A 27845-nucleotide genomic window follows, 5' to 3' on the forward strand; every position below is an offset into this window, starting at 1 on the left:
AAGAAAGCAGAAGAGCGGTGGAGACCAGGGCAGCGGAGTTGAAAAGCGAGAAGAGTGTGGGCGTCTAGAGCTGTCATTTCATCTTAGATTTTGCTCTCTCCTTGTCTCCACTCGTCTTGCTTGGTGAAATGTTAATCTGGCATGGAGTGGAAAACAGCACAGAAGATCAAAAATAGGTCAGAGGGAAAGAAAAGATCGGGTTGGTGAAGAATGCTCCGTCCTGTGATTTGAAATGCACACTGAGAGAAATGAGATCAAGCTTCAGAAGATGCTCATAATATTTATTGAACACAGGCTGCTTCTTGGTACTATGGTTCCAAAAAAAAAAACCAAGATGAATAGAGACTGCAATTAACATTTCAGATATTTTATGGATGAACATTGTATCCTTTAACTGCTGTAAAGGAGGCTGTATGAGTAGTTTTGGTTGGCTGCGACTGGTTTTGGTTGGCTGCTCACAGTTCTGATCTGAACAGCTGAGTGCAAATAATAAACTAGTAGTAAACATATTTCAACTTTATCAACTTTGAGGGGAAAACGCCTCCCTGTGCAAAAACACAAATTCTTCTATCATAACTGTCCGTTTGTACATAACATCTAAAAATTTACATCTGTAAATAACATCTTAAACTATGCACCTTGTACCTATGTACATTCATATATATATATATATGACGGCAACAATTCAGCTGGGTGACCAAGGCTGATTTGTTGCCTTGCCTTAATTCTATATATAAATGTATTACTGTATGCTACTATATTGCATTCCTTTAAATATTATTATTGTGTTATATTTCCTTTTTTATAATAATTCGTATATCTGCACTTTCTGTCCTTCTGCACTGGAAGCTTCTTTCACCAAGACAAATTCCTTGTGTGTGTGAACATCCTTGGAAATAAAGCTCTTTCTGATTCTGAATTCATCTGTTAAACAGTTAAGGCAAATCGTTGCCTCATATGCCCTTATCCTCAAAAACCATGAATAAAAATAATGTAAGGTAAGAGAAAACTACATGCTACATTAAATATGGGCTATGCTTGGTTCTGTGCTGTGTCACTAAAGTAAAAACTGGTTACAGAAGCAAAGAAAAATTATCAGCTTGTGTAGTTTCTGGTCTCTTATATATATATATATATATATATATATATATATATATATATATATATATATAATTCAAAATAATGTAAATACTTCACCAGCTGGATTGGATTGCCCTTGATTTCCACAAGAGGGCACTCCTTTCGTCTTGGTTATCGCACTATGGACTACATATCCCATCACCCATTGCCAGATCTAATTAGCCCTGATTACTTCCACCTGTGTGTCATCACCTTGTTTAGCTAAAATTTTATAGGCCTGTTCATTTCAATCATTCATGGTTTTTGGATTACCCTGTGTTTTCTGCCTTTTGTTTATTTGGATTGTCTATTCTGTTTGTTGTATGGATTCACAATTCTGGATTACCCCTTTAACAACTGCTCTTGAATCCTCAACACTGTGTGTCAGAGCAGTTTCATGACTTACATATGCACATGCTACATTAAATGGATTATGCTTGGTTCTGTGCTGCGTCACAAATGTAAAAACTGGTTACTGAAACAAATGCAGGTTTTCAGCTTGTGCAGTTTCTGGTTTCTTAATTTTTTTTTCTGCCCATCTGCCTGAATGTTGTGTGTGTTGTGGCTTCACAGATGCTTTGCTGCTTACCTCGGTTGTAATGAGTGGCTATTTCAGTCAAAGTTGCTCTTCTATCAGCTTGAATCAGTCAGCCCATTCTCCTCTGACCTCTAGCATCAACAAGGCATTTTCACCCACAGGACTGACACAGTTGTTCCCTTTTCACACCATTCTTTGTAAACCCTAGAAATAATTGTGCATGAAAATCCCAGTGACTGAGCAGATTGTGAATTCAGACCGGCCCATTATATGCATATGGCGATATACTTACACGGTGATATAAATCACTTCATTCTACCATTCAGTCTGAGTATATTAGGACAGTGGTTCTCAACTCCAGTCCTTGGGACCCACTGCTCTGCACATTTTGTACGTCTCTCTTATCTGACACACTCAGTTCAGTTCATAGAGTCTATCCTGACGAGCTGAGGATCTGAATCAGGTGTGTTAAATAAGGGAGATGCAGAGAGGGTCCCGCAGACTGGAGTTGAGAACCACTGTATTACTATGTGGATCATAATTCCTCCTCTTATCCCCTCTTTCTTTCTCTGTTTTTCCACAACTGTGGAGCTAGAAGGGCACAGAGGGGGTTGGGAGGTAGTCAGATTGCACATTAAGTGGAGTAGGAAAGTAAAAAAAAGTTAAAGATATTAAGGAGGTTGAAGATAATAGAGGCACTTTGAACAACAAACATGCTGACACAGGAAGTATGCAAATACATGCACACACTCATCATACACCTGCAGAAACATCTCACACTACTTCCCTCAAAAGTTCTGTTTCCTTCACAGAGCTCTTTAGTTCCCTCTGCTGGTTGAGACGCAAAAAGCATTAGGACACAAACGTTTAAACCTAAAACTACTGAGACTGATAAATGTCAGACTTCATGAAACAGCACCAAAACTGCTCCGCTAATAAAGCCTCTAATGTGAAACAGAGAGTTTTAGATGTATGTACCATCTGCAGTCAGGTGAGGGAAATCAAACGGATAATCCACCTAAAATTCAGAAATGGTCATAATTGTCTCACCCTTGTGCTGTAACACACCTGTATGTCTTTTTTTTTTCTTCTGTGCAACAAAACATAATATTTTGAAGAATGTTGGTAACCAAACACTTTCAGTTCCCACTGACTTTTTTTGTCTATAGAATGGAGGTCAATGCGAACCGAAACACTTATTTTTAGGAATGTTAACCAAACTGTTTCGGTTCCCACTGACTTCCATTGTATTTTTTGTCCATACAATGGAAGTGAATAGATTATGATATATTTTTCATTTTTGGTTGGACTATCCTTTTAAAGTCATCATGAACTCAAAATTGACCATTCTTATTTTTCCCAGAATATTGCATTGTTTATTAAAAATGGTCCCCTCCAGTTTACAACGGCAACCCTTCTCTGATGAAGTGTTCAATGGAGCAAAAGCTGACATTCCTCCCCTCAAACAACCAGTCAATCACATGAGATCACAGCAATTAACAAACAAAAATAATCGAATGATCCAATCAATTCATAATGGACAAAGCCGAGCTTACAAAATCCGCCCTATATTTTTTTCTCATTCAAGAATTAATTTCACTCGTACATATAAGGGGCCCTATTAGGTGACGTCATCTGCCTGGAAAAGTATCTTTCTCACTGACGATCATAAAAACATAAGTATACCAACTAAATAAATACTTTTACAAGCACCGACATCAACATCAACTATTCTGAGTGTATAGTAAAGAAACATGCAGTTTCATTTCATAACACATTGTCCACACAATGCTCTTGTGTCTCCCCTAATATTCTACATCCTTCCATTAACATGCTATTTTATTAAAATGAACACTAATGCTCAAGAGGAACATCAGATGTGCCCAAATGTTTTGCTCCCCTGTGACCTCATAATCATAAGTTGAACCATTTTATTATCTGAAAGCAATTTGCTGTTCACCTATTTTTAATTTGTATTGCTCGCATGTAATGTGCATGTGTGCTGCAAAAAAGCCTGGCCCACAATACTGCGCTAATGTAATCCAACTCTACTGCACTCACTGACCCCCATTATGAAACAAAAAAACGTGTGAAGAGAAGTGCTTCTTTCAAAGGAGGCCAGTCTGCTCTAAGCTTCTTGTCCATCCAGTTTTATCTCAATCTCCTTCCGCAGCTTCCGTCTCTCCATCACCAGCTGTGCACGCAATCCTCGGCTCTGTAGGCCCACTCGAAGGGATCGTAAACTTCTTAATCACACCCATCCACCGCAAACTCCTGCAGAGAGAGAGATGGATATGTATTTTACTGTCACTCCGCTGTTCACACTGAAATGAGCAGCCTCGGCTCTCTCGCCCTTCCTGGAGGTAGAAAAAGCTGAGCCTTTTCAAAGTTCAAGACAAAGTGACATGTCCAAGGCCACCTCTTCTCCCTCAACACTATACACACACACACACACACACACCTCTGGTTTTAGCTCTAATTATACTGAGAAGTAGGCTGCTGTTCTAGTTCAGAGCACCCAAGTGGGTGGCCTGATTCATCATCACTGGGCGTGGAGAGGACGGGAGGGGATGAGAGAGAAAGGGAGAGCTGTGACGAAGGAGGAGATGAGCATGGTCCTGCAGAGGCTGCCCACAGAGCAGCAGGACATGCCGGAAGATGTTATGTCTACTCACTGCTGTGTCTTAAAGTAGAATTCATAAAATTCTTTATTATTTGTTTGTGTTTACTGCAATTTAGCGTTTATCAGCATTTATTACTGGTGTTTGCTAAGGTTGACTTTGCTATTATTGTTCATAATAGGGGTATGTGCAAATTTATAAATTTGCGTTTAAATTTGTAATATCACACAGATGCTGCGTTCCAGTCCAAAATCGTCATGCCCTTCACTCGCTAACTTCCCTCCATCTCGTTCACTTGGATGTACGTCATTGCTTATGTTGCATGAGTTCCTACTACTGGCAGAAACTGCAATGGGCTGAATTGGAAGGTCCTAAGCCCTTGATCACCAGGAGTCAGCTATGGAGTTGATTTATTATTATTTCATTTTTTTTATCTTTTAAGAATCTGTTTCATGCAGCATCGAAATGTATATAGATGTGTTTAAAAAAAATCTATCCATAGAGTTGTTTGTGGTGGTGGTGATTAGACGAGATCTGCGGTGACGTCACAATTGTGCTGCATTATGGTATCTGGAGCTGCCTGAAGTGTAAGTAGACTCGCAAGGGAGTGAGCGTCTGTCCATATAAACTTCCCTCGTCCACTTCACGAAGTTTAATGCACTTCAAAATGGCGGCAGGGAAGTGCTTAGGGAAATTCGCAAGTGCGAGTGGACTGGAACGCAGCACTAGAAAATCGTAGCAACCATTCAGATATATTCAACTACCCATTCAACTACCCAGAACCATAGATATGTATATATAGAATCCACATTTGACCGCTCCAGACCAAGGGGGTAATCTATCGACAGGAAGTCGAAGAGCTGCCATCTGTAGCAGAACTTCACTTGCGTTAGCATTTCCATTGACTCCCATTCACTTTGGCGTCACTTTGACAGCTAATAACTTTATATCTGAGGCGTTTGAAGACCCCATTTGTCCTTTATTTATTTCAAAAGAAACACGACAATGTATAAAATGATCCATTACCTTGTAGCTTATGTTATGGCCCCGTATAAAAGCAGTAAAAGTAGGCTAATGATTACGACATACCCACGCGCCTCTCTGTCGCACAGTAGAGAGATTACCGTATGGGCTGGAGGAAAAGCTCGCAGGCAATCGGGAAAACGTGGAGGCAAAATGACAAAATAATTAAACAGAATACCTAGCAAAAGTGTCTCCTGCTCCTAGCTCATGGACAGCTCCTATTCACACTCTCTGCCTCTGCATGTTTGGGAAGGGAATGATTCAGATTTCGCATGCCACAGCCACTAGAAGACAGACGGGTGGCTCTCATCACATCTACGTCGTCAAGCTCTGTTTGAGTCTGCACGTCAGGAACGGAAGTGCTAAAAAAATCGCCAAAAACGGGCTTCACTTGTCTCAATGGAGTTACAATGAATTTGCTCTGTCCACTTCTTATACTGTCTATGCTCCAGACATATTGAAGTGTCGGCCATCTTGGAACAGTCAACATTGCAGATACTGTCATCACCCAGAGTAAAAATCAATGAGCTTTCCAAAAGGCCACAACATTACGTAGATATATCCTCACCCTTCACAAACAAGGAACAGGATACAAAAAGATAGCAAAGGGCATTAATGGTCCTAGAGACACTGTTGGAAGCATAGTTTGTAAGATCAAATTTAAAGGAATAGTGGTTACACTACCGCGGGACAGAAAAAGGCAGCTATCAACAGCTTCAACTAGATTTCCGAGAAGCCAGGTTAAGAAAAACCAAAAAAAAAAAAAAAACCTCAAGAAATCCATCATGTGTCATCGGGACACCTAGTCTGATCTGATAAAGAGGTCTAGGGTCCATAGACAAGCCGACATACAACATGCAACGTACATCAGAATAAAAACTAAATATACCCTATTCAGACAATTACTCCCATAATCTGCATCCAATCCAGCAATAAAAAAGTCCACGAGTCTGTGATGTACAATCTTTATGTCGGACAGACAACAGTTTGTCATCAACATTAAAACAGACTTTAGGGCAGATCTGGCAAAATAAAAAATAAAAAAAATACCCAAATGAATAAAGTCCAGAAGTGAGACAAATGAAGATGAATCAAGAGGGATAGACAGAAAGAGAGAAGGGACTTGCATAACCATGAGCAGCTTCTGGTGATGCGCTGGTTGCTAAGCAACAGCATCCGTGCAGCAGCTGCATTGCGACATTGACTTGAGAACACTTAGTCTAAAGTTGACCACTCTCTCAGCCTTTGACATGCTTTCTAGAAAGCTGTGTTTCCCACGTCTTAGAAAAGGCATACAATATTGTATTCTTACCATAATTATAAAACTGATTCAGGCACACACACACAGTGTGCAGATCACGAGTGTGAGCTGTTATGCTGAGTCACATTGTGCCAACGAGGAAAGAGTTAAAATAATCACAAATGGAGGAGTGCAAGAGAGAGAGGGGAAGAAAGGATAACAGAGGAGAGGGTGGGAATGATATAACCAGGGCAGGAGAGACATTTTTTGTATAATATCGTGTAAGCTTAATTTCATCCAAATAAAATTCCAGCTAACACTCCAAATGGTTTGGTCCACATCAACCTGTCACATATAGGCTACCAATAAACAACAGAAGGAAAGACAAAAGATGGGACAAGGGTCAAAGAGTTTACTTCAATAGTAAAGATACGGATGCTGAGCAATATGCAGCCATTATACCCTTATTGCGATTGAGAAGTGGTGTCTCTGGGCCTCATTTACCAAACATAGCCTACAACAGAAAATTTGGAGTATAGGAAAAATTTGCCATTTATCAATATGGATGTGAGCGGTGGCTGTCTCACCTCAGGTCTCAGTTCATGTACGCAAATTTTTGAGTTGCGTGAACTTGCGTGCAGCAAAGTAAATCTGGTATATTATGAGAACATATTGTTCATTAAGATTATTTTCTGGACCGACAACTCGATATAACCGATCATTAACCGTTAAACGGCTGTTTAAAAAAAAATAGATTAAAAATACCACAAATGTATCGCAAATGCTATCTCAGAGTCAGACAGCTGCCTTCAAATAATCATTACAAACGCTATGAACAAATCAGGACGTCAGTAGAGAAAGGCATAGTTCATCATAACATGGTATAGGCTATACATCATACACCCGCTATCTCTAAATCTAACCAAACGAAAAATATACAGAGATATCTCTCGAGACTCCCCTGCTAGTTCTCTGTTAATGAAATAAAGCCCGCTGGCACATTGACGTGATTGGTTGCAATTTACAAAGTAGTTTGTGACGTCAGAAACACCAGCGGTTTTAACGTTTTAAAGAGAAAGTACTGAGCAATGGAACGGTGTTGATATGAATTGTCTTAAAGCATAATAAAACAACACATAGACAAAAAAAAAAAAACAAAAAAAAAAAACAACAACATTAAAAGCTTGATTTTTTACCTCAAAGGGACTTTAAATAGTTATCAGGTTAACAACAACAACAACAACAAAAAAGGCACATATCAGCTCTAGCCTTGACATTTCAGCCTTTCATTATCAAACTGAAGTGCAGTCAGCCAAATAAAGTTTAGTTACACATAAAAGTTACTCTGCTCAATTTAAACAGTACAATCAGCGCAGAGCCCAACCAAACAATTTTGTATATAGCCTAAAGGATGTTTAAGGACGCAAAGGACGTGACAGGGGGTCCGTGGACAATGTCTAGAGAAAACATAAAAAAATAAAGAAATAAATAAAACTACTAAATAAATAAAAAAACATAAAATTAAATGAATGAATGAAGCAATAGATTAGATATAAATAAATACATAAATTTGTTTGTGTGTGTATATATATATATATATATATATATATATATATATATATATATATATGACACAAATTGTGTGATTTAAACACATTAGTGTGTTAAATATTTAACACACCCCTGTGTTAAGAACATAACACTGGTTGAGTTAAAAGTAAATGTGTTGTCCACAGGTGTGTTAAGATATAACAGGAATTATCATATTTGGGTGTGTATGGCATTCTAAAAGTTTTAAAAACCCTGTTTATTTAAATTGTATTAATAAACTGTACACATAATTGTTCGTGTAGGCTAATTAGGAGGTTAACGGGTGTTTTTAGAGTAGGCTAAGATCCTTCTGTTTCATGAGATTGCATCCTCTTCCTGGCCTGGCCCTCTAGGGGCAATGCTTTAAACGACGATTGTTTTGAGCCACGTAGATCATTCGTACGATGGGAATCACAAGTGAACCATGTGGTCGTACGGTGATTTCTGCCCTCGTTTCTACGTTAGATTTATAAATGAGGCCCTCTCAGTCTTTATTACTGTACCGACACCTGCTGGACACAAAAGGAAACACAAATAATGAAGAAATTGGAAACCACTCTAATATCAAGCTTACTCATGTCGTTTCAAACCCGTATGAATCGACATCGAGGCTCAAATGGTCACAAAAAAAAATTATGACATTAAATGTTCTCATATTTGCATATTCTCTCATTCTCATTAAAAATCAAACATGGCGCTGCCGTGAATAAGGCGTATAGGCCTACATTTCCCTTCAATGAACAGTTACTGCTGTCAAGTTGAACTTGCATCGGATCAGTCCGATTCGTGACTGAATCAATTTTGGACAAACGGTTCAATAAAGAAATTTGGATCGAAAGAATGACTTGTTCGTTATATACCTACCAAAAGAAAAACGGCATAGATTTCGGTAAGATACTGAATGCCGCCAGAAGACATACAAGTATCTTGGCCCTATCTTGACACTTTTGGTGCTTTTCCATTATTTTTGAAGTGTGAAATCAATCCCTCATTGTTCTATATGGAAAATTGACCAGTAAAACGTTTGCGATGTGTTACACAAATGACAGACAGGGCCTACATAATCGAAATAAACAATAAAAACAGACAGAATATTCGGTTTTAGGTTATCTGTAACTAAGTAGGCCTAATGATATTAATTTTATTTTCTTACCCAGAAAAAGTAGGCTCTTTATAATTGTACAATGTCTTTAAACAATATTGCATGTAAGACTGCAGTGCATTTTAGCTGGCACAAGAGCCGTCTGCTCTTCACATCAAAACTCAACATGACCTTCAAATGTGACCTGCTCCTGTCAGCAAGTGTGTGTGTGTGTGTGTGTGTGTGTGTGTGTGTGTGTGTGTGTGTGTGTGTGTGTGTGTGTGTGTGTACTGCTGCACTGCATCTATGTGTTGGCATGGTTGAATTCCTAGAACTCTTAATCAGGCCTAGATAAGACTTGGAAGTTAGGCTATATCAACTTCAATCCCGCTGCCTTTTAGATTAGAAAACATAGCCTAGTTAGGCTATATTTCTAGCCGACAACTTTGATGTTAAATGTTTGATAAATAGGTCTACATCTTGTTACTGCATGTCTGGGAACTCACTGCCAACTTCATGGATGTCTCACAAGATCCAGTCAGACATGGCGTGAGGAGAGAATGCAACCCGACCCTTGCCCTCCCCTTTTCTGTAAAACAGACAAACCCTGAATGATGAACCTACAACATTAATATCTCAACGTTGGGCCCAGCAATAAGAGGCGAGTGACCTATAACCAAAATGAACTTGCAAAACAGGCTGCTTGAAAGGTACTTTCAACCACAATTAAGAGGGTGGAGCTGAGCATTAGAGATGTCCTGAAGGTAAATTGACAGAATTTTTCTTTTTCAAAGTCAAAATAACTAGCTGAGGACAGGAAGAATCTTTAAAATAGCAAAAAAATTTGTGTGTGACTTGTCTGCTAAAAAAGACTATTCTTTACCTTGTTTAAGCTGGATGACAAGAACAGATGAACCAGATGTCACAGTTATTCATTTGTGGCTAACACAAGATCATGCAGACCTTACTGTGAACTTCAAACGTTGCGAAGCACAGATGTCTGGGTATATTTATAGTTCAGTACTGAATTTACAGTTCAGTGTCTTTAAGGCAGGCTCCAACCATGATGAACTCCTGTAAGTCCCTACACATTTACCCACTGACCTCAATGGTCCCAAACCCAAATCGTCATATAACTGACGTTTTGGGACGTCTTTTGACCATACGTCAATATTCGCCTTTTTAGGGCCCCCTTAAACGTCGGTAGATGAGGTTATGGGATCCTAACTCTACCCCATACCTAAACTTAACCCTAAACCTAACCCGTCACCTAACTGACCTTAAAGGTAAAGCGTCAGTTGTATGACGGCCCGGGATCGCCATCTACCGACGTTTAAGGGGGCCCTAAAAAGGCGGATATTGACGTATGGTCAACATACGTCCCAAAACGTCAGTTATATGACGATTTGGGATGAGACTGTGTTACAACCCAAACAGAGGACTGAATACACATGGAACGTTTAATGCAGAATTGGTAAGGAGTGCATTATACAATACTGGTTTGAAGTGACTAGTGCATTAGATTGAGAGATTACATCTTTTTTTTCTCACACCTCTATCCTACCTTCCCTCTTTTCCTCAATCAATGCAGCATTCACGTTATTTTTACCTGACATCAACACACTACAGATACAAATAACCTGAAACTTCCAGTCATGGAGAGACATTTTCTCAATGTTTGATCATAAACGTATTTAACCTGTTAGCAAAACCTGTTAGCGTATTTAACTTTTAACCTGTTAGCAAAATGCTACACTAGTAGGCTACAAAAGGCCAACTAAAAAACACAAAATGATTAATTTAGCATCCTGAATATCATTTCAAGAACTAAAGAAATATCCACCACTTGAAAACGAATCTCAAACATTTAATTGAGGTGGCATTTAAATTTAACAGAAAAAGTTCAGTATCAAATTTAGAAGAACCAACCGCTAAATGAAAAAGGAAAACATGGAAACTGGTTACACATACAACACTTTTATTTTTGAATATTAAGACAATGAAGCATAAGCCAAGAGCACCAAGAGTGACAGCTACTGGTGAAAGAAGGGCATGTGGAGCCCCAAAAACAGCAAACTGTAACCCAAAGTCAAAAAAATAATACAAAAGAGCAACATAGTAACAGCCTGGGAGTAGGGACCATTATTTGTACATAAGAGAGAATGAAGGAAAGATGAGAGAGAACATTGAGTGTGAGTAATTACATTGTACAGCACAAACCTTGGGCAGTGTATAAAAAAAAAAAAAAATTAATGAAACATAAGATGGTGAGAGATCGTGATATCCATGTCACTCCAGAACCATGGTGCATGTTTCATCAAGTGTCTAGAGGGGCTTGTCCCAAGGGTCCAATCAGAAATTCGGCAGCAGGTCATGGGTGGCGCATCTTAAGTGTAATCATTGTCAAGTGTTGTCATCCTGGCACCCAGTCCTAAAATCTCACCTCCAGCCCATTCAAACTTTAAGGTAACACGGTTACCTTGGTGATTCTTGTGAATTATTGAATCTGACACAGAGCCAGCAGAATTTAATACATCAGCACGTCTTTTATTTCTGTCTAAACAATGCCGAACACAGTCTCCCTATAGTTTGTGTACAGAATGCATCATATTGAAAAGAAAGCTTTTCCTGTTGGTAATGTGCAAGGCTCTGCACACAAAATGGCTTGCAACATTATCTCTAACGTTTTAACATACTATTGTTAATTTCTAGAAGAAATTCTCCAGCTAGGATATTGACAGGTATACATATCATGTGAGGCCAAACACTGCCAATCTATGCCTTAGTATCACATCTGAGAATCATGACCTTTCATCTTGCTTTCTGGCCATCTGTGATAAAGTCTCCATCTATGCGCATTTACATGTGCATCACTTAAGTCAATCATACACCTGACGGATTATAAATATTTCATAATCACATTTAACTAATCCAAACCTTAACAACTTGGATCCTAAAACAAGGGTGGATAAAAGCCTTTTGTTCACAAATTATTCATGATATTTTGAACTTTTTCAGCACACAACACCAAATTTGTATAAAAACATAAAACTAATGGATACGTTTGTGTTGTATTTTGCCTTAATTTGCTGAAAGATGCAAATTAACTAGACTGGGTATCACTTAAGTTGGGTTACTTGAGGAAAGGGTGAAGTATTTAAGAAAAGGCACTTCTGAAAGTTAATTAATCCATACTGTGAGCCAATTAGCACCTTTAGGGTCTAAAACTAGATTCTTTTTGACTTTGAAATGTTTATCTGGGAACATTTAGCAATCATTTTGTGAGAAAGCTATCACATTGACATTTTTTCACCAAACTTAAACCTTTGGTCACATTTATCTAGTTTTTCTCACACACCTGTATGACATACTGCTCCAACATCCTATGTTGTAGAAATGTGAATAGAATGATTCTAACCTGAAGACAATTTCAAAGGAGACATATTTCTCAGACAATTCACATCAGTTTTCACCATTACAGCCAAGCCCAAATAGATTATTGCATTTCTTAATTTACTCGTTAAAAAATATTTCATTTTAAAAATCTGTCTAATAATTATTTTATATATATTTGATAGGTATCCATTTGAATCCATTATGCCTTTAGTAAAACTAGGGAAAACTATAGGAGGGAGAGAAGAGGCACCATGATCCTCTTCTCTGCCCTTATCTGACTGAGCAAATGCTCCACCCCTGATGAAAACTGGTACACAGGTATAGGTAGGTACACAGGTATAGGTAGGTACACGTCAAGTTTCATGGGTTAGTGCAGTGAGGAGTGTCTGGAGCAAAGCCAAGCATGAGACTTTTACAGTTGAGTAGTAAGCAGGACAGCTGGCCCCTTCAGATGCCATGTCAACCTGAAACCTGCTTCACAACCATCATACAAGCAGAGGCTCTGTCTAAATTGCACAAATTTCACCCACACCCAACAGAAAGAGATAGTGTGGTGAGGGAGATCAAACCACGCAGTGGTTACAGTGATGTCACCCCAAAGTTCTCTCCTCAAGTCTTTGAATTCTTCCCAGGATGATCCTGACATCCTTTCTTGTGCAAGGAAAAAAAAAAGACTCAACAGGATAATGTGCAGGAAGACGACTTTAAATGCATCAGGATAGACTGTGGATTAGTGTTGCCTGGGAGGAGCGTATAACATACTTTTCATGTCAGCAGAAGTCTCTTACAGTTGACTGAGGTCAGAGTCAGTGCAACACACTTACACACACAAGCACACAAAGCTGGTTATATTTGCACTGTACTACCCTGCTGTTAAAGTGTTGTGAGCCTGAGCTTAGCATTTGGCAGTTCTACCTGATCTCATCAATTAAAAAGTCAGAAAGATGTGGGGATCAATAGTTGTATCCCTAGCATTATTCAAAATACATCACACATCAGCACCAGGCCCATGAAGAAGGTGTCTAATGGTGTCACTGACAGTCGAACGGTCATTGGAAAACATGTCTTTTCCAATTGGACCACTATTAGTAAATCCACTGAATGCACCATGATGATGTACTTAGCGCTACTTAAGTCAACCGTTTCCAATCTTGGTCCTGGCCCCAGAACCAGGACTGGGTATCACTGGCTTAAGTGAGCTTATCTTTTTTTTTTTAATGGGGCAAACATCACGTGAGTTATAAATATGTCTATTTCTCTATATTTAGTATTTGGAATCCCTCATTGTACATAAAGAAATTAAAGTGTGGATCTGATTCTAAAGTGACCAAAAAGCTGGTCTTGGGCAGGGGTGCTCCATTTCAACCTTTCTCCTAGTTGCTTAAAAAAAAATAATCTGCTAACCTTATATGTACTAAAGACTATTTATTATTATTAAAATCATTTAAATTAAGCAGGTCTCACAAAACAAGTCGGCTTGACCTAAATCTGATGGCACTGACGGGATCACCTCAAAACTTACTTACCGTCCTGTCTAGAGCAATGTGGGTTAAACAAAGTGAGTGTAGAGTGTTTATTCCTGTTTACAGGAGGGTGTTTATGCCTAACAACAATGGTCCCAGCATAGCAGGTTTTTGTATCGCCTCTGCTGCACCCACTAACACAAGCACAGTTAAGTTAAAGTGCTCTTAATCAGTGCCCAACTTCAAGGGCACTGATAGACCATTCACAAAAAAAGACGATACAGAATTAGTCAGTCACCACCCCCCAATCCCTCAACCCCACCCCCTGTGCAATTAGTGATAGGAATTAATGATTACAAAACATATTGACAGCAACAGAAGGCAGACTGTGAGTAACAATGTTTTTTGAAAACCAAGCGCTCTCACGTCACACCACATCATTTTGTGCACCATCATCCTTTTCGCTTCCCGGAAGCGCAAGGAAGCTAAACATTACAGAGCCCTTCTCTTCACTGCAACGCATTCCCAAAATCTGTCTAGATACATAGTTTAAGGACAATCCATATTTTATGAATCACACTGCCTCATTCTCCATGAGCAGGGTTTTTTTGAAAGCCTTTCTATTTCCTACTTCAGAATGCATCTAATCTCGGAATGAGCACAGAATGTTACCATGGGAACCACTGAAAGAGCACCATGAAGCTAAAGCTGATGAACAAGCTGGAAAAAGCAATATTTGAACATCACCTTTCATTTCCCCTCCCCTCAGAATTTGTCAACAATATTACTTTGAATAAACATTAACAATGCAATTGTAATGCAAGGGAATTAAGGGCAGGCAGGGAGGTGAACGGAAATGGCAATAAAACCACACAGTCAAGCAGTGAAAGAGTGGAGGAGCATGAAAATATCTGTATCTGCAGATCCCCCTTAGAGCGAGGTCGTGGGAACTGAGGGAGAAGGGCGTTCAAATCTGACCAAGACATCTGCAGTGTCATCCTAGTTCTGTAGTGCAAGCTGTAGTGAAATGTGCACACTGGAGAGACCATTGTATTTGTGTGTTTGAGTGATAACAAAAAAAAAAAAATGATAGAAGCTTATATATTGTGTTCAGTTTCAGGACCCTCCTTTCACACCTCCATCCCCAAACATCTAACCCCCCAGAACAAAAAAAAAAGTAATTCCTCCACTTCTGCAAAGTGCTGAATGGACTACTCCTGTTGGAGAGCTGAGAATTATCCGCCCTGCATTACTTGACCTTTACTGGCTCCCTCTCAAGCCAGCGTACGCGCACCCTCTGCTTATAGTGATACTCCCTGAGGTAGTCCTGCAGAGCAGGGGGCAGTGGCAGTGCCCCGATGCCATCGTAGGTGATCCCATTGCAAATGGCAGCTCGAGCCAGGCTTTGCAGGCCAAATGGGAAGGTCCGGTGCAGAGGCACAGTGAGTAACGGCTCAAAGAACATGCAAGCAGTGGGGTCCTTGTAGTGCTCCAAGAGGGCTGTCACGGTGGCTGCGTGGAACACACAGGGGTCGTGCGCGTCAAAGCTGAAGTTGTGATTCCACTGCTCGATGCGTGCATGCAGCGAACGGCCGTAGCGCCTGAAACTAACGGAAAACAGATAGTCTTCTTGAGCGGAGTCTCGCAACAGAAAGGTGCCCTCGGGCCGTCCATCCAGCAGCGCTTCAGCCTCGTAGCGGTCCATCACACCCCAGTAGCAGGGAAGTGCTGTGATCTGCAGCAGATCTGGAACCAAGCAATGGATGTAGTCAATCTGGGTGTGCACTTTCCAAGGCCCTGGTTGCTTGCTGCTCAGGTGGCCCTCAGTAGAAGTGTGCCGCTGCTTGGGCCTGCGAGCTTGCAAGCAAAGAGTGGTGGTGTCATCATCCTCAGAGTCACAGGTAGCTGCTGTTGCCCCCTGGCTGTCGCCTAGGCCCTCACCGATTCCAGGGGCCAGCTTAGGTCCCAGCTTATAAAGAGAAGCTAGGGGGGCTTTGATGGCCTCCACTGTGTGGATCTGGGCATCTGGAGGTGGGTCCACACCCTCCTCAATGCTGAGTCGCCTTCTTTCTCGCAGACGCTCCTCCTCATCTTCCGGTGATGCACAGGCAGCACCAGGGGCATCCGAGGACGAATCGACTGCTGTCGCTGTGACTGGAGCAGTGTGCTGTTTAATGAGGTGCCATTTACGGGCCAGATCTGATCCTGGTGCGAAGGGGCATGTCTCCAGCATCAGCTCCGTAATTTGTATCTTACGTTTGGGTGGTGGAAGGTGAGTGTTTCGAGAAGATGCTCGCAATGGGAGGCACAGGCCCACTGTATCATGGATCTGCTGGCGTAGTGAGCGTGCTGCTCCCAACTCCTCACAGCTACTACCAGTCCCATGTCTGCGCCGAGACCGGCTCGATCGACGATCTGTGGTCTCCAGAGAACTCTGGGCCTTAGTGGAACACGAGTGTCTCTTCTTTCCACTCCAAGGTGCATGGCGTGAATAAGAATCTCTGCGGGCTCCAAGGGGAGCATGAGCATCTTCAGTATCCTGCTCAACTGTGATCTCTAGTATCTGTGGTACATCCGCTACACAGTTATGGCCCCGTTGTGACACACTCCCGCTGGTCCTCCATGGCACTTGTGGGAGTGCTGCCACACTGCTAGAGGGACTGGCAGCCTCAAGTGTGCTGTCTCCCTGGGCCTTGTCCACAACGTGGCAAACCATGTCTGTTTGCTGTTGAAGCTGTGGCGTCATTTCAACACGAGAACCCCCATCTGTGTGGAGCAGAGATTGACATCCCCTCTTCAGGTTGCTCCACACCTTGCCAACCTTCTCCATGAGGTGGGGGCACCTGGACCTGGAACAAAAAGTCAGCGTTCCATTAGCACATGATGATAAAAACCAATAAGATGGAAACCATCTAGTTACAAACCATCTTGACTTGCAGACAACTACAACTAGAAGACACAAGAGTGTACATGTGGGTGTGAGGGACTATGAGATATCAAAGGCTTAAGTGACTAAGACGCAGTTTACACATCGATGTTGGGAAATCAAATCACAAATTCATAATGCTAAATACTGTATATAGTTCAAATGTTTAAAAAAATATTAATTGACAATTAAATGCAAAAAGAACAAAGTGTCTAACTGAATAAACCATCTGATTCTTTTTTTTCCCCAACTCCTTTAGTAGAATTGATTATTTTCTAATTGACGCTCGACTAGTTCCATTTACAACTAAAAGTAGAGGAAAGAAAGGACCTGCAGCGTGTTGTGAAGACTGCTGAGAGAATAATTGGCTCCACCCTACCGAACCTGAGTGAAGCTGTCTTCTCACGCGGGCCATAAACATCAGGCAGGACACCTTGGACATTCCTTGTTCACCACCCTTCAAATTGCATTATCGTGACAACACTAATTACAACTAAAATGTTTATATTTGATGTACTTTATCAACATGCAGTGACATTCACTCAATAAGACATGCAATCACAACTTGCCACAGCAGACGCATGTTATATACAGGTGTATAAAGCACTCGTTCTTGGTTAAATGACCACTTGGAACCAGATCACCAGAGATGGATGTTAATGCCAGGTGTAAACAGGGCCAAGTGATTAAAGTGTTGCCAGGCAGACCCACTAAGACTCAAAGCCAGTGCTAAAAATGAACTCATGGAACTGCACCCAGTCATAGCCGCCGTGAGCTGAGTTACAATGCTGGTCTGGGCCTGTCTTTTTCTGACCCACCATAGCAGAGCCCTAACCAGTTAATGAACTGAGAGAGTTTTTGCATAGCTTTGTAAATCATATCTCTCTTAATCATTATGTAGCCTTAAAGAACTTTTGATTTGCTTTGGCTTTAATAATCTTTAAAAAAAAAATCATACACTATCAGCATGAGTTTGTATTTGGGATAATTCATCAACTGTTCATCCACTACTATTGTAAAATCAACACCATGTTAGACCAGACCAAAATGTCAGAACAGGTCAAATTGGAGTAATCAAAAAGTCAGTAGTGAATCACCTTCAGGTGAAGCATGAGCTTAAATATTGTTTAACAAACATTTCTATTGAGCAAATGTACTCTGGATGAACTTTCAGCAAACTGTAAAAACCAAGTTCAAGTCTTTCTATGGAAAAAGAAAGCTGAGAGTGATTTTAAAGCTTAAATTATTTAACGCTAAATATGTCACAACAAGAGAATACTGAACAAAAGAGAAAAACATCTATAAATAATTAATGATAGTTCATGAAGTCTCCTGATAAAAAAATAACAGAATGTAGGTCATGTGGGAGAAAGCTACCGTGTATTATTCAACTTTTCTGAGATGGTGGAGAGGAAGAAGAGAGGTGTCATTAAGTTTGTCAAATTAGTCAGTCAAAATATATTTAAAAATATCACTTGTATTCAGTAATTGTATTTTTACCCAAGTTTCCAAGTTTTGTCCCAGAATTTTCATTTCAGAGCATCCCTACAAGAAACCTTGACGTCTTGCAGTCCTGTAGTGTGAGCTTTCCCTTAGGCCCCTTAATTATTAATTGTACATTAATTACAGAAAATGGCTATAATTATAAACATAAATGATGTGTTTTAATTTCTTACAACTAGATGATTTACAAATATTTAAAAAAAAAAAAAAAAAGCAAGTCATACCCCTGCACTTTTAAACCCTCACCCTTATTTATGTTTCTTAGTACTGGACATGGTGACATTTTGGCTCAAACAGCATCTGCAAAAACCTGCTGCTCAATGACAGCTCAGCAAATTAGGGCATGCAGAAAAAGCCTATTAACTTCTCAGACACTTTATTCTGTCTTTACTGACCCTCTTCCCTCTTGTTCCCCTGTCTTTGTCCCTTTCAAAGCCAGTCTGAGAGCATAAAGAATGGTCATAAATCAAATTCAGATCTGTCAGCGAAGCTGTGGCGACAAGATACATAGAGGCCAACAAGCCTGCCTGACCTTTCCCCTCAGGAACCTTGCTCCACTTCCAGAATGAATTTACACTGCTCTGGTCTCAATCAAAGGCCAAATCTATCACCTTAAGTCAAGCACTTCCCAAAACAAACCAGCTGGAGATCTTCAACGTACTGCCTTCTGAAACCCAACAGGCTAAACACCAATTGCCAGAACTGGCAACATATGTTTTTCCATCCATAATGTTTTCTTTCACTCTGCATGAGGCTCATGTTTGGCCTTGGGGCTCCCTTGTGTGGCTAAGAGACAGAACCGCACCCCAAGAGCAAACAAACAAAACTATTTTAAAATATTTGGCCCAAAAACAGGTTTAAACAGCATATTGGAAAAGGAAGTGCCCCTTTGGAAAGTGGAAATCATACCTAAACAGCCAAGTTCACTCAAGAATTTGCAGTTCAAGATTGAATGACATGTTGATTCTAACACTAGGTCTCGAAGTCTCGCTGTCTATGACAGCGCAACTGTCACCAGAGCACAGACTTAACATTCAGCGCATCACAAAATCCTTCTGCTGCGGCACTATAGTCCCACTCAAAAGGTGTCAGCAAATGCTGGGTCTCATGACCTCAGCATCATCAGTACTCCAGTTGGGTCTGCTTTGCATGAGCCCGCTGCAGCTATGGCATGAGTACCACCTATGCCATGGGCCTCCGTTCTGTTTCGCCTCAAGGTTGATCAGAAATGCGTCTCAGCTCTGAAAACTTGGAGAGCAATCGACTGGTACCAGTCAGGTGTAAACCTGGGGACTTCCTCGAGTGTGAAGGTGGTGTCAATGGACGCCTCCACCTCGGGATGGGGAGTGCTGCTCGAGGGCAGACCGTTCTTTGGCTAGTGGTCAGAATGGGAGAAGCTTCTACACATAAACTGTCTGGAAACGATGGCAGTGGACAACGCGCTGAGGCGTTTTTTTTCCCCAGATAAGAAAAAATGACCACGTCTTGGTCTGTTCGGACAACATGTCAGTGGGGGCCTATATAAATTGCCAGGGTGGCATCAGGTCCCAAAACCTTTACAGGCTGACCGAACACCTCCTGGTCTGGGCTCAACACAATCTGTGCATATTGAGAGCACCAGATGTGCCTGGTCACCAGAATTTGGGACCAGACAGACTGTCCAGAAACAATGTTCCAGCAGGAGAATGTTCACTGCACCCGCAGACGGTTCTACTGCTGTGGTAGACATTCGGCAGAGTGGTGGTAGACCTGTTTGCATCCCAAGAAAACGCTCACTGTCCAAAGTTTTTCGAATTATCGAGACTGTTTTCCAAAGATGGCTCCTGCCTGTATACACAAAGTGGACGGTCTTCATAAAATATTGTCTTATTAAACTGTCTGTACACTTACAATGTTCTCAATGATTCGGTTTGCATGTAGGGACCCTCATTATGTTACGGTGTTAGTGTAAGGCTATTTTAAGCCTTGTTAGTGGTATCAACTAGTGATTTTTATTTGTCATTACTCTATGCCCTATACTAGCGTTATATGCTAAACAGTTTTTAGAGATAAAACTCTTTACATTCGATTATCATGAAAAATCTCAGAGAACAGTTGAATGGGTACCAATGTGTTATTACACCAAAGGTATATTTTGCGCCGGAGTTGTCATTTAAGCTGGATGAACTCCACAAATCTGTCAAACCAATTATCAAGTTCCCCAGCATGATTCAGAATGAGCCAAAGAGCATCTCGTGCTTCAGTGGAAGAACATGCAACTCTCCATAAAGGAGTTCCAGTGTTTCCCCTACCATGGGGGGTTAATTTGACAAAAAGTTTATTTATTTCATATGATCAAAATTGGTGATAAATTATAAAATTTGTGTTTTATGTCTTCATTTTATTACCAGAAAAAAACAACACAGAATTAGTGTGAAATTCTTTCATATATATTATTAAAAATGTTGTATAAGTTTAAAACTGCATATGAAAAAGTAGAAGTTTCCCTATTAATTACCTACTCTGGAGGGCTGCCACAGTTTATAATCGGCCCACACAGCTTTATAATGAAAGGATAACAGTTTTACACTTCACATAACAAAAAACTCTAACCTTGTGTTTTGGGCCATTTAGGCCAGTTTTATATGCATTTGGGAACATAATGCCCACTATTATTTTCACATTCACATATCTAATTTTTGTGGACCACCAAAATAAAAGTTCAACTGTATTTTCTCACCAAAATAAAAGCTGAAGGCTGTATCTCTAGCAAGTGAAGAAATTAGGACAAAGTATTGTTATTTCGCTACTGTAAATTTAAAATATTATACTAAAATAAGAAATTAATTTTTCATTTACATTACAGTGAATTTGTTTTAAAATTTATATGAATGTATTAAGGATAATAATAATCTAAATCAATATAAAAGTATTATTATTAATTACAGTGTAATTATTTGGTGTCCTAAAACACGAGAGTGAATGTAATGTATATAGACTAAGGCACCATATCACAAATAAAAAGAGGTTTGAGTACACTTTAAAGTCCAGGTACAAGTCAATGCAAAGACTTTTTACAAAATCAACACAAAGGATGGATGAACCTTCTCAAAAAGGATGAACCTTCTCAATTTTAACGCTCAAAACTAAGGCACAATATGCATTTAACTTTAAAATGTTATTTAAGACAACATAAATGTATTAACAACATTTGTAAGTACCTCTGTACCTATACCCGTTTAAATCCTCATTACTCTGCAGCTTACAGGACACTCCGCAACTACGGTTTCTGCTTTAACCAGTTAGAGGGTATTAGTGGATTAGTGGATCTGTTCTTCTGTTACCCTTGTTCTACAATTAACCAGATGCAACAGAAGCGTCTCTGCGGATGAATCCTGGCACCAGATCACAAAACACCAGCCCGTTAAATACTATGCTATTCTCTGCTCAGCTTGGGTTTCTGCTACCAAGAACGCTAACAAGCCTTGCCCAGAGCTTCTGCTTCCTGGTAGCGTGGGCCCAGCCCCCTCTGTAAAGTATGCCCTTCTCTGAGAGTATGAGAATATGATATTAAGCATATTATATTAAGTATTTAAAAACAAGTAAAATTTGAGTACTGAATTAAATGTACAAGTCCTATCGAGAGTTTATGATAACATCCATGACCTGGATGTCAGACAGAGTGGATTGTTCTTCCTTCCACAATAAATAAGATCGATATAGAGCCACAGCACTGGTGTGTTTTACTTTAGGTGCTCTATGAAAAATGTGGCACTTCGCTTTAATACTACACCAGTCGCTTAAACCGCTAGGAACAATACAAGTAATAAAAAAAAACATAAATAATATATTGATAAAAGGAATACCATGTGTTCTCCTGTCAATGTCAAACGTAACAGCATTAACTGTTTAAAAGTTTGGGGAGTTTGAGATTATTTTTGGAAAGTAATTAATACTGCTATTCAGCAAAGATGAATAAAATATAAAACAATCAGAAAGAATAAAGTAATTAAAAGATAGAGTACAACAGTAGAATTTTTAATTTTACAAAAGATTTCCATTTCAAATAAATGCTGTTCTTTTTTTGAACAGACTTGAAGAGACGTAAAGAACTAAAAACTTCAAGAAAATCTTACAGATCCCCCAAACTTTTTAACAGTTAATTTAGCCTATGTTTTAATCTCATATCTTTAAAATATAAATAATAATAAAAACGCAAATAAATCTACTATATTTGAGACTAGCATGAATCATATAACTTAGCCACCTGGAAGTTACTTTATAAATAATTTGTTAGCTATCTACACTAGTTACAGCATTTATTTATTTTATGCTAATTTCAACATTATAGAATTATTTAAAACAATCTAAAGATAATTCACTATGAACAGGAACAACTTAATTTGTATTAACTAGCATTAAAGATGATTAAATAAATGCTGTAAAAACTACACTGCTCATTGTTAGTGTTAGCTAATGCATTCATTTTAAAAATGAGACCTTATTGTAGGACCACAGTGTCACTGATACTCTACTGAAGTGTAGTTAAGCAGCTTTCTAGGAAACGTCTGTTACAATGTATAAGCCCCGCTCAAGACAACTAAAATATCTGGGCAGGCCTTAACCTCTGCACACTGAAATATGCAAGCAGCAGTTTGCAGTCTCTCACTCTCGGCTAATTGCCTTGCGTGTCAAGAGGATGCATCTGCGATACCCTGAACTAGCTAGATAATATTTCAAACGCTTTTTTTTTTTCAGAATGAACCCACAATCTTTAGCACTGTGTCAGAAAGTTTGCAGAAACAGAAAATGTTCCCTGGCATCCTCAATCTCCACAAACCACGCTTTTTGGAAACCAGACCGTTGTAGAATTGTAGTTTTAAGGAGGTTTTATGGGCCGGCTGAGGTTACACCACTGTGTATCTTATGCAACAATGGCCCACAACTCCCTTTTTCGGATAGATAGGCATTTAGCCTATATTGAGTAACATTTCCAACTTAAATACATTTGGACCAATGCCCTTTTTACTCATTTGAACATTTGCTGACCAGATTCAGAAATTAGCCTGGGCAAATCGTCTCCCGAAGTTACAAAAATATCCCATATATTAAAATGTGGGGGGAAATAGTAAATGTATCTGTTATCTAACATTTGACATATTTTATAATACATATTCTAGGAGTTTCTATTAATAGATTCAGTATGGGTTTTGTTTTCCGCAGGCACTGTAGTGACCTGCAGCTGTCATATATCTGTCTCATAAGCATTTTCTAGTGTTCAATTTCTAATGATATATTGTCTTGTGTGGATAGTTTCTAACTTCTTTCATATTTGATTTCATGACTTGATTCACACGTAATGGCCATAATTGTAACAGATTCAATTGAAAGTTTTTTTTGACAAAGCAAGAACATTTTACATTAGAAATAAATATGTTGTCCAATTAAGGTAAAATATTGCAATTAAACAAAGCTCATTTCTGACAATGGTCAAGATTCATGCTTGGTGTATGTCCAATTTGAAAAATTCACATGCACAAATAGTTACATGTAAGAAATGTGTTAAAAATGACCTTTACCACACAAAGGTTTATCTCATTAATATTAATTCTCATACCATATAATTGAACTCAGGTTGGTTTTACACAATGGCCAAGCGTTTCTATTGCTTGACATGTCATGTAATTTCATGGGATGTCATGAGGATCCACCTCAGATCAAAATAAATACGTTTATGTGCTTAACATTAGGATCATTCAAATAATTGGAGTCCATATTGTATTCACTGATTGCATTTAAACCTTAGAGACAAAAAATATGGGCCTTTGCAATAACATTGCAGCCAGTCTAACTTAGTCAATCCAGGCATTGAAATAGCGGTATTATTTAAGATGCATTCATGATCCTTTCGACACATTACAAGAAGAACTACTGTATGTCATGAATTATATTAATCTAAGTCTGTGCTTAATAACTCGATGTACGTCATTTTAAATGTCTTCTATATACATTCCTCCTGGTTGCTTTAGTTCAACCGGCTTCGGACATTAGAAAAGGGGGCCGACTGAAAAAAAAACTACTTAAAAAGCCATCGAACATGCGCGATAACATAAAATAATCGATACGCATTTACAACACACGGAGAGATGAACTCACCGATCCTTCTGTCGTGCTCTTTTATTGCTTTTTCGGGTGTCTTCTTTTGTTTGTGAAAAAAATGCTACCAAGAATAGTCGGGTACATTTTCCCGAGGCTAGAGACGGTGGTGGATAAAACACACGGACGGGAGACTATTGGGACCATAACTACGATATTCGAAAAGCAAACACCACATCGATGTGTCGATGAAATCGTTAACATTTTACACTTTGTATTTACATGGCCTACGATCTCCTCATCCCGATGGTATTTCTTTCCCTGACGGCCGATATGGTCGCCAAGTGCAGTAGAGAAGGGAATCTGGAGAGGTGGTGGCAAAGCCGCCGCTGCTGACTGACATCAAGGGACTCCAATTGCGCGAAGTTCTGTGTTCCGGCGGATACGGATGGGGAAAGACTTTGGTAGAAAGCGTCACTTCCCTACTCGAATTCCAGCCTGATTCCAGCTAGAGAAAAAAAAAAAAAAAAAAAAAAAAAAAAGATTCCAGCTAGAGAAGGGATCAGACTCAATTCCGTAAATCGGTTCTTTTGAACAATTTGTTTTAAAGAATCGGTTCAAAAATGATTCAGACGTTTTTCCACGCGCCGTGGTCGTTTTGCAGTTTTCTTGTTTACGGTTTATTATTAATTGCATAAGAAAACAATAAATAATTGTACAGCCAACTTTTAACGTTTGACTAGTAATTGTATTTCAGTTCAGTTTGTTGCATCCACGATTTAGCCAACATAATTATAATTCCCATTTGCGTTGGTCACTACTAAAACGAATTAATATTTGTATGTTTTGCACGTTTTAATAAAATAGTTACGTCCAAAACTGTTTCATGTTAATAAAACTACAATGGAGATGTAGTTTTAGGTCGTTTAATTTGTAGCATTCCTGCATTTCGGTTTAGGCTTTTCACCTCATCAAATCCTCGGTTCACTTTGAATAATTCTTATTGTCTGCTTAATCTGATTAGTTTCGGCTTATACTGCAAATTGGGCATGCCCGAACAATTTGAGGACGTGCCCAGACAACGTTGAGACAACAGATGCAAGAGATCCGATTCAAAAGAGTGACTCCTTCAACGTTCAGTTGAGCCCAGCCCCTGGCCCACAGGCCCAGACACAGTAGTAGTGATGCACGACAACCCCAGGATGAAGCTTGTTGTTTGAGTGAAAAATATAAACACAAATTAACTGTCTGCTGACAACATAAAGCTAGACGCTCGCGATCGGATCGTAACTTGCACAAGGTGTTTTGTTTTCAAATTCTTTATAATAGCTAACGTTATATCGTGTGATTATGTAAGACATACACAATGACACAATAGTACGTTGAAATCGTTCTACATGGGTTCTACGTCGTTATAGCTACCCAGTTAACAAACTTTTCTTTCCCAGAACGTTACTTTTAGTTCACAGAACGTTCTAAGAACAAACATTCCCAGCTAGGAAAGTTTTCTTTACGTTAATAAAACGTTCTCTTTATGCCATAAAAACAAATCCAAAAGTAACTTGCAGGAAATGTTCTTGGAGTTGAGTTGTCAGTTCTTTGACTGCTCTGGTGAGAGTAAGTAGGCTAACTGAGAGAAAATTAAACAGTCTTGACTATCATGTGAGTGAGTCTCCCTTTATCCCTGGTTTCCTTCATGCAGTCATGTGACATGGGTTTATGTTGAGTGACAAAGGCAGGCTGTTCTTTAAAATCCCCCTGTAAACCAGTTTCAACTGCTGGCCTACTAGGCTATACACTACATTAAAGTTCATGTGTGCTTAGACTTTAAAAAATGTCCTTTTCATCTCTTACAGTAGCCAACTCATGTACTCAGCATGTGCTGCTTTGATATTCATGGCTCTTTGTGGATTACAGAAGCACGCGACTTTAGAAAGTCCAAGTCAGCAATATTCACGTGAGCAAGATTAGGCAATTTTTTTTCTCCCACCTTATTAGCCTACTCTTAGCAGTGATACAACAGTGCTCAGTAGTTGCCATAGATCTTTTGAAACATTTGGACGGAACTGACGAAATATTCTATTATTAAAGGTCACTCTGAGCTTTATTATCCCAACCTAATGAATGGAGATATAAACATGCATGTGAATGTCATGCAGTAGGTTTCATGCGTTTAGTTTAGTGCATTTAAAGCCCCTCACCTATCATGAAAAGATGATTAATTGATCTTTATGAAATAATTCCACAAAGACCCATTAAAAAGTGATGCAGTGCCCTCTACTGATTTAATCTGCTTAAAACATAAAAATGCCCTTTTCACCACAACACACCAATCAGATGTATCTGTACATTGGTGTGGCTTTTAGTGTGCAATTAATGATTGGTATTGTAATTCATTTTAATCTCATCAGTTGCACTGGTAATAATGAATTTTGTTAGGCATATGCTGTTTTTTGCTGCCCAATCAGTCCAATGACATTTTCCGATTAGTAGGTGAAGGTCTAGCTGTGTTACTGTCTTTCTGCGTGGCAAAGTAATTTAATTCCATTCATCTGACACCATTTTACAACAACCTTGAATTTAGGTTATTGCCAATTGGTTATTGGTCATATATAATAACAATACATTTGATTTTCTACTTAACTCTACTTTATATTTTTATTCATTCATTTGGAATCTATGTCGCTCAGACAGTTTCTCACTGGCTATATTTATACGCGGATCTCACAATCACAAACTCGCCACTCTGATCAATAACATGGGGCCTGTACCATGATGGTAGTTGAACAAACTCAGGATTAATTGCAGGATTAGTTTCGAGTTCGACAAAACCAAACCAAACCAACCAGGCTTTGTTTGTGCCATGATGCTGATCATCAACTTTCTCTGTCAACTCAGGCTTTGATCCTGAGTTTAGGTGTGACATCAGTAGCGAACAGCCACCACATGCTGAGAAAGAGTGAAACTCATTCAAAACTCATTGAAATTGATTTCTCGCAAGAGAAGCAGCGCAATTCACTTATTAAATAAGAGTATTAAAAAAAAACGGTCTTGCTATATTAGTGCAAGTAAAAATTGATAAAGGTATAGAGAGAATTGAACATTTAAGATCATTTTATAGCCTTTATATACGTATTCATTTAAAATCTGCATAATAATAATTGATGAACTGAAATTGTACATGTGAGATCGTTTAAGGGTGCTATATGTATTTTTTAGCGGCCTCTATCTGTGATGTTTCAGATTGCAATCAATTTTTACAACACAGCC

General features: G+C 39.3%; 1 protein-coding gene across 2 annotated transcripts; it reads right to left on the minus strand.

The window, feature by feature from the left end:
- Window positions 1-11173: 11173 nt before the first annotated feature.
- socs5a (suppressor of cytokine signaling 5a) lies at window positions 11174-25012 on the minus strand. 2 transcript variants are annotated; one of them, XM_089122134.1, is made up of 2 exons: window positions 24858-25012; window positions 11174-16920 (listed from the first exon to the last, which is right to left on the minus strand). In XM_089122134.1, coding segments are annotated over exons 1-2 (1602 nt in total). In that variant the 5' UTR covers window positions 24860-25012; the 3' UTR covers window positions 11174-15320. The 2 variants fall into 2 exon arrangements, with proteins under 2 accessions (XP_088978260.1, XP_039517307.1); XM_039661373.2 differs by having other exon boundaries at window positions 24636-25010.
- Window positions 25013-27845: the final 2833 nt, after the last annotated feature.

This window comes from Pimephales promelas, chromosome 17 (assembly GCF_988280905.1).
Source record: "Pimephales promelas chromosome 17, fPimPro1.hap1.1, whole genome shotgun sequence".
Taxonomy (NCBI): domain Eukaryota; kingdom Metazoa; phylum Chordata; class Actinopteri; order Cypriniformes; family Leuciscidae; genus Pimephales; species Pimephales promelas.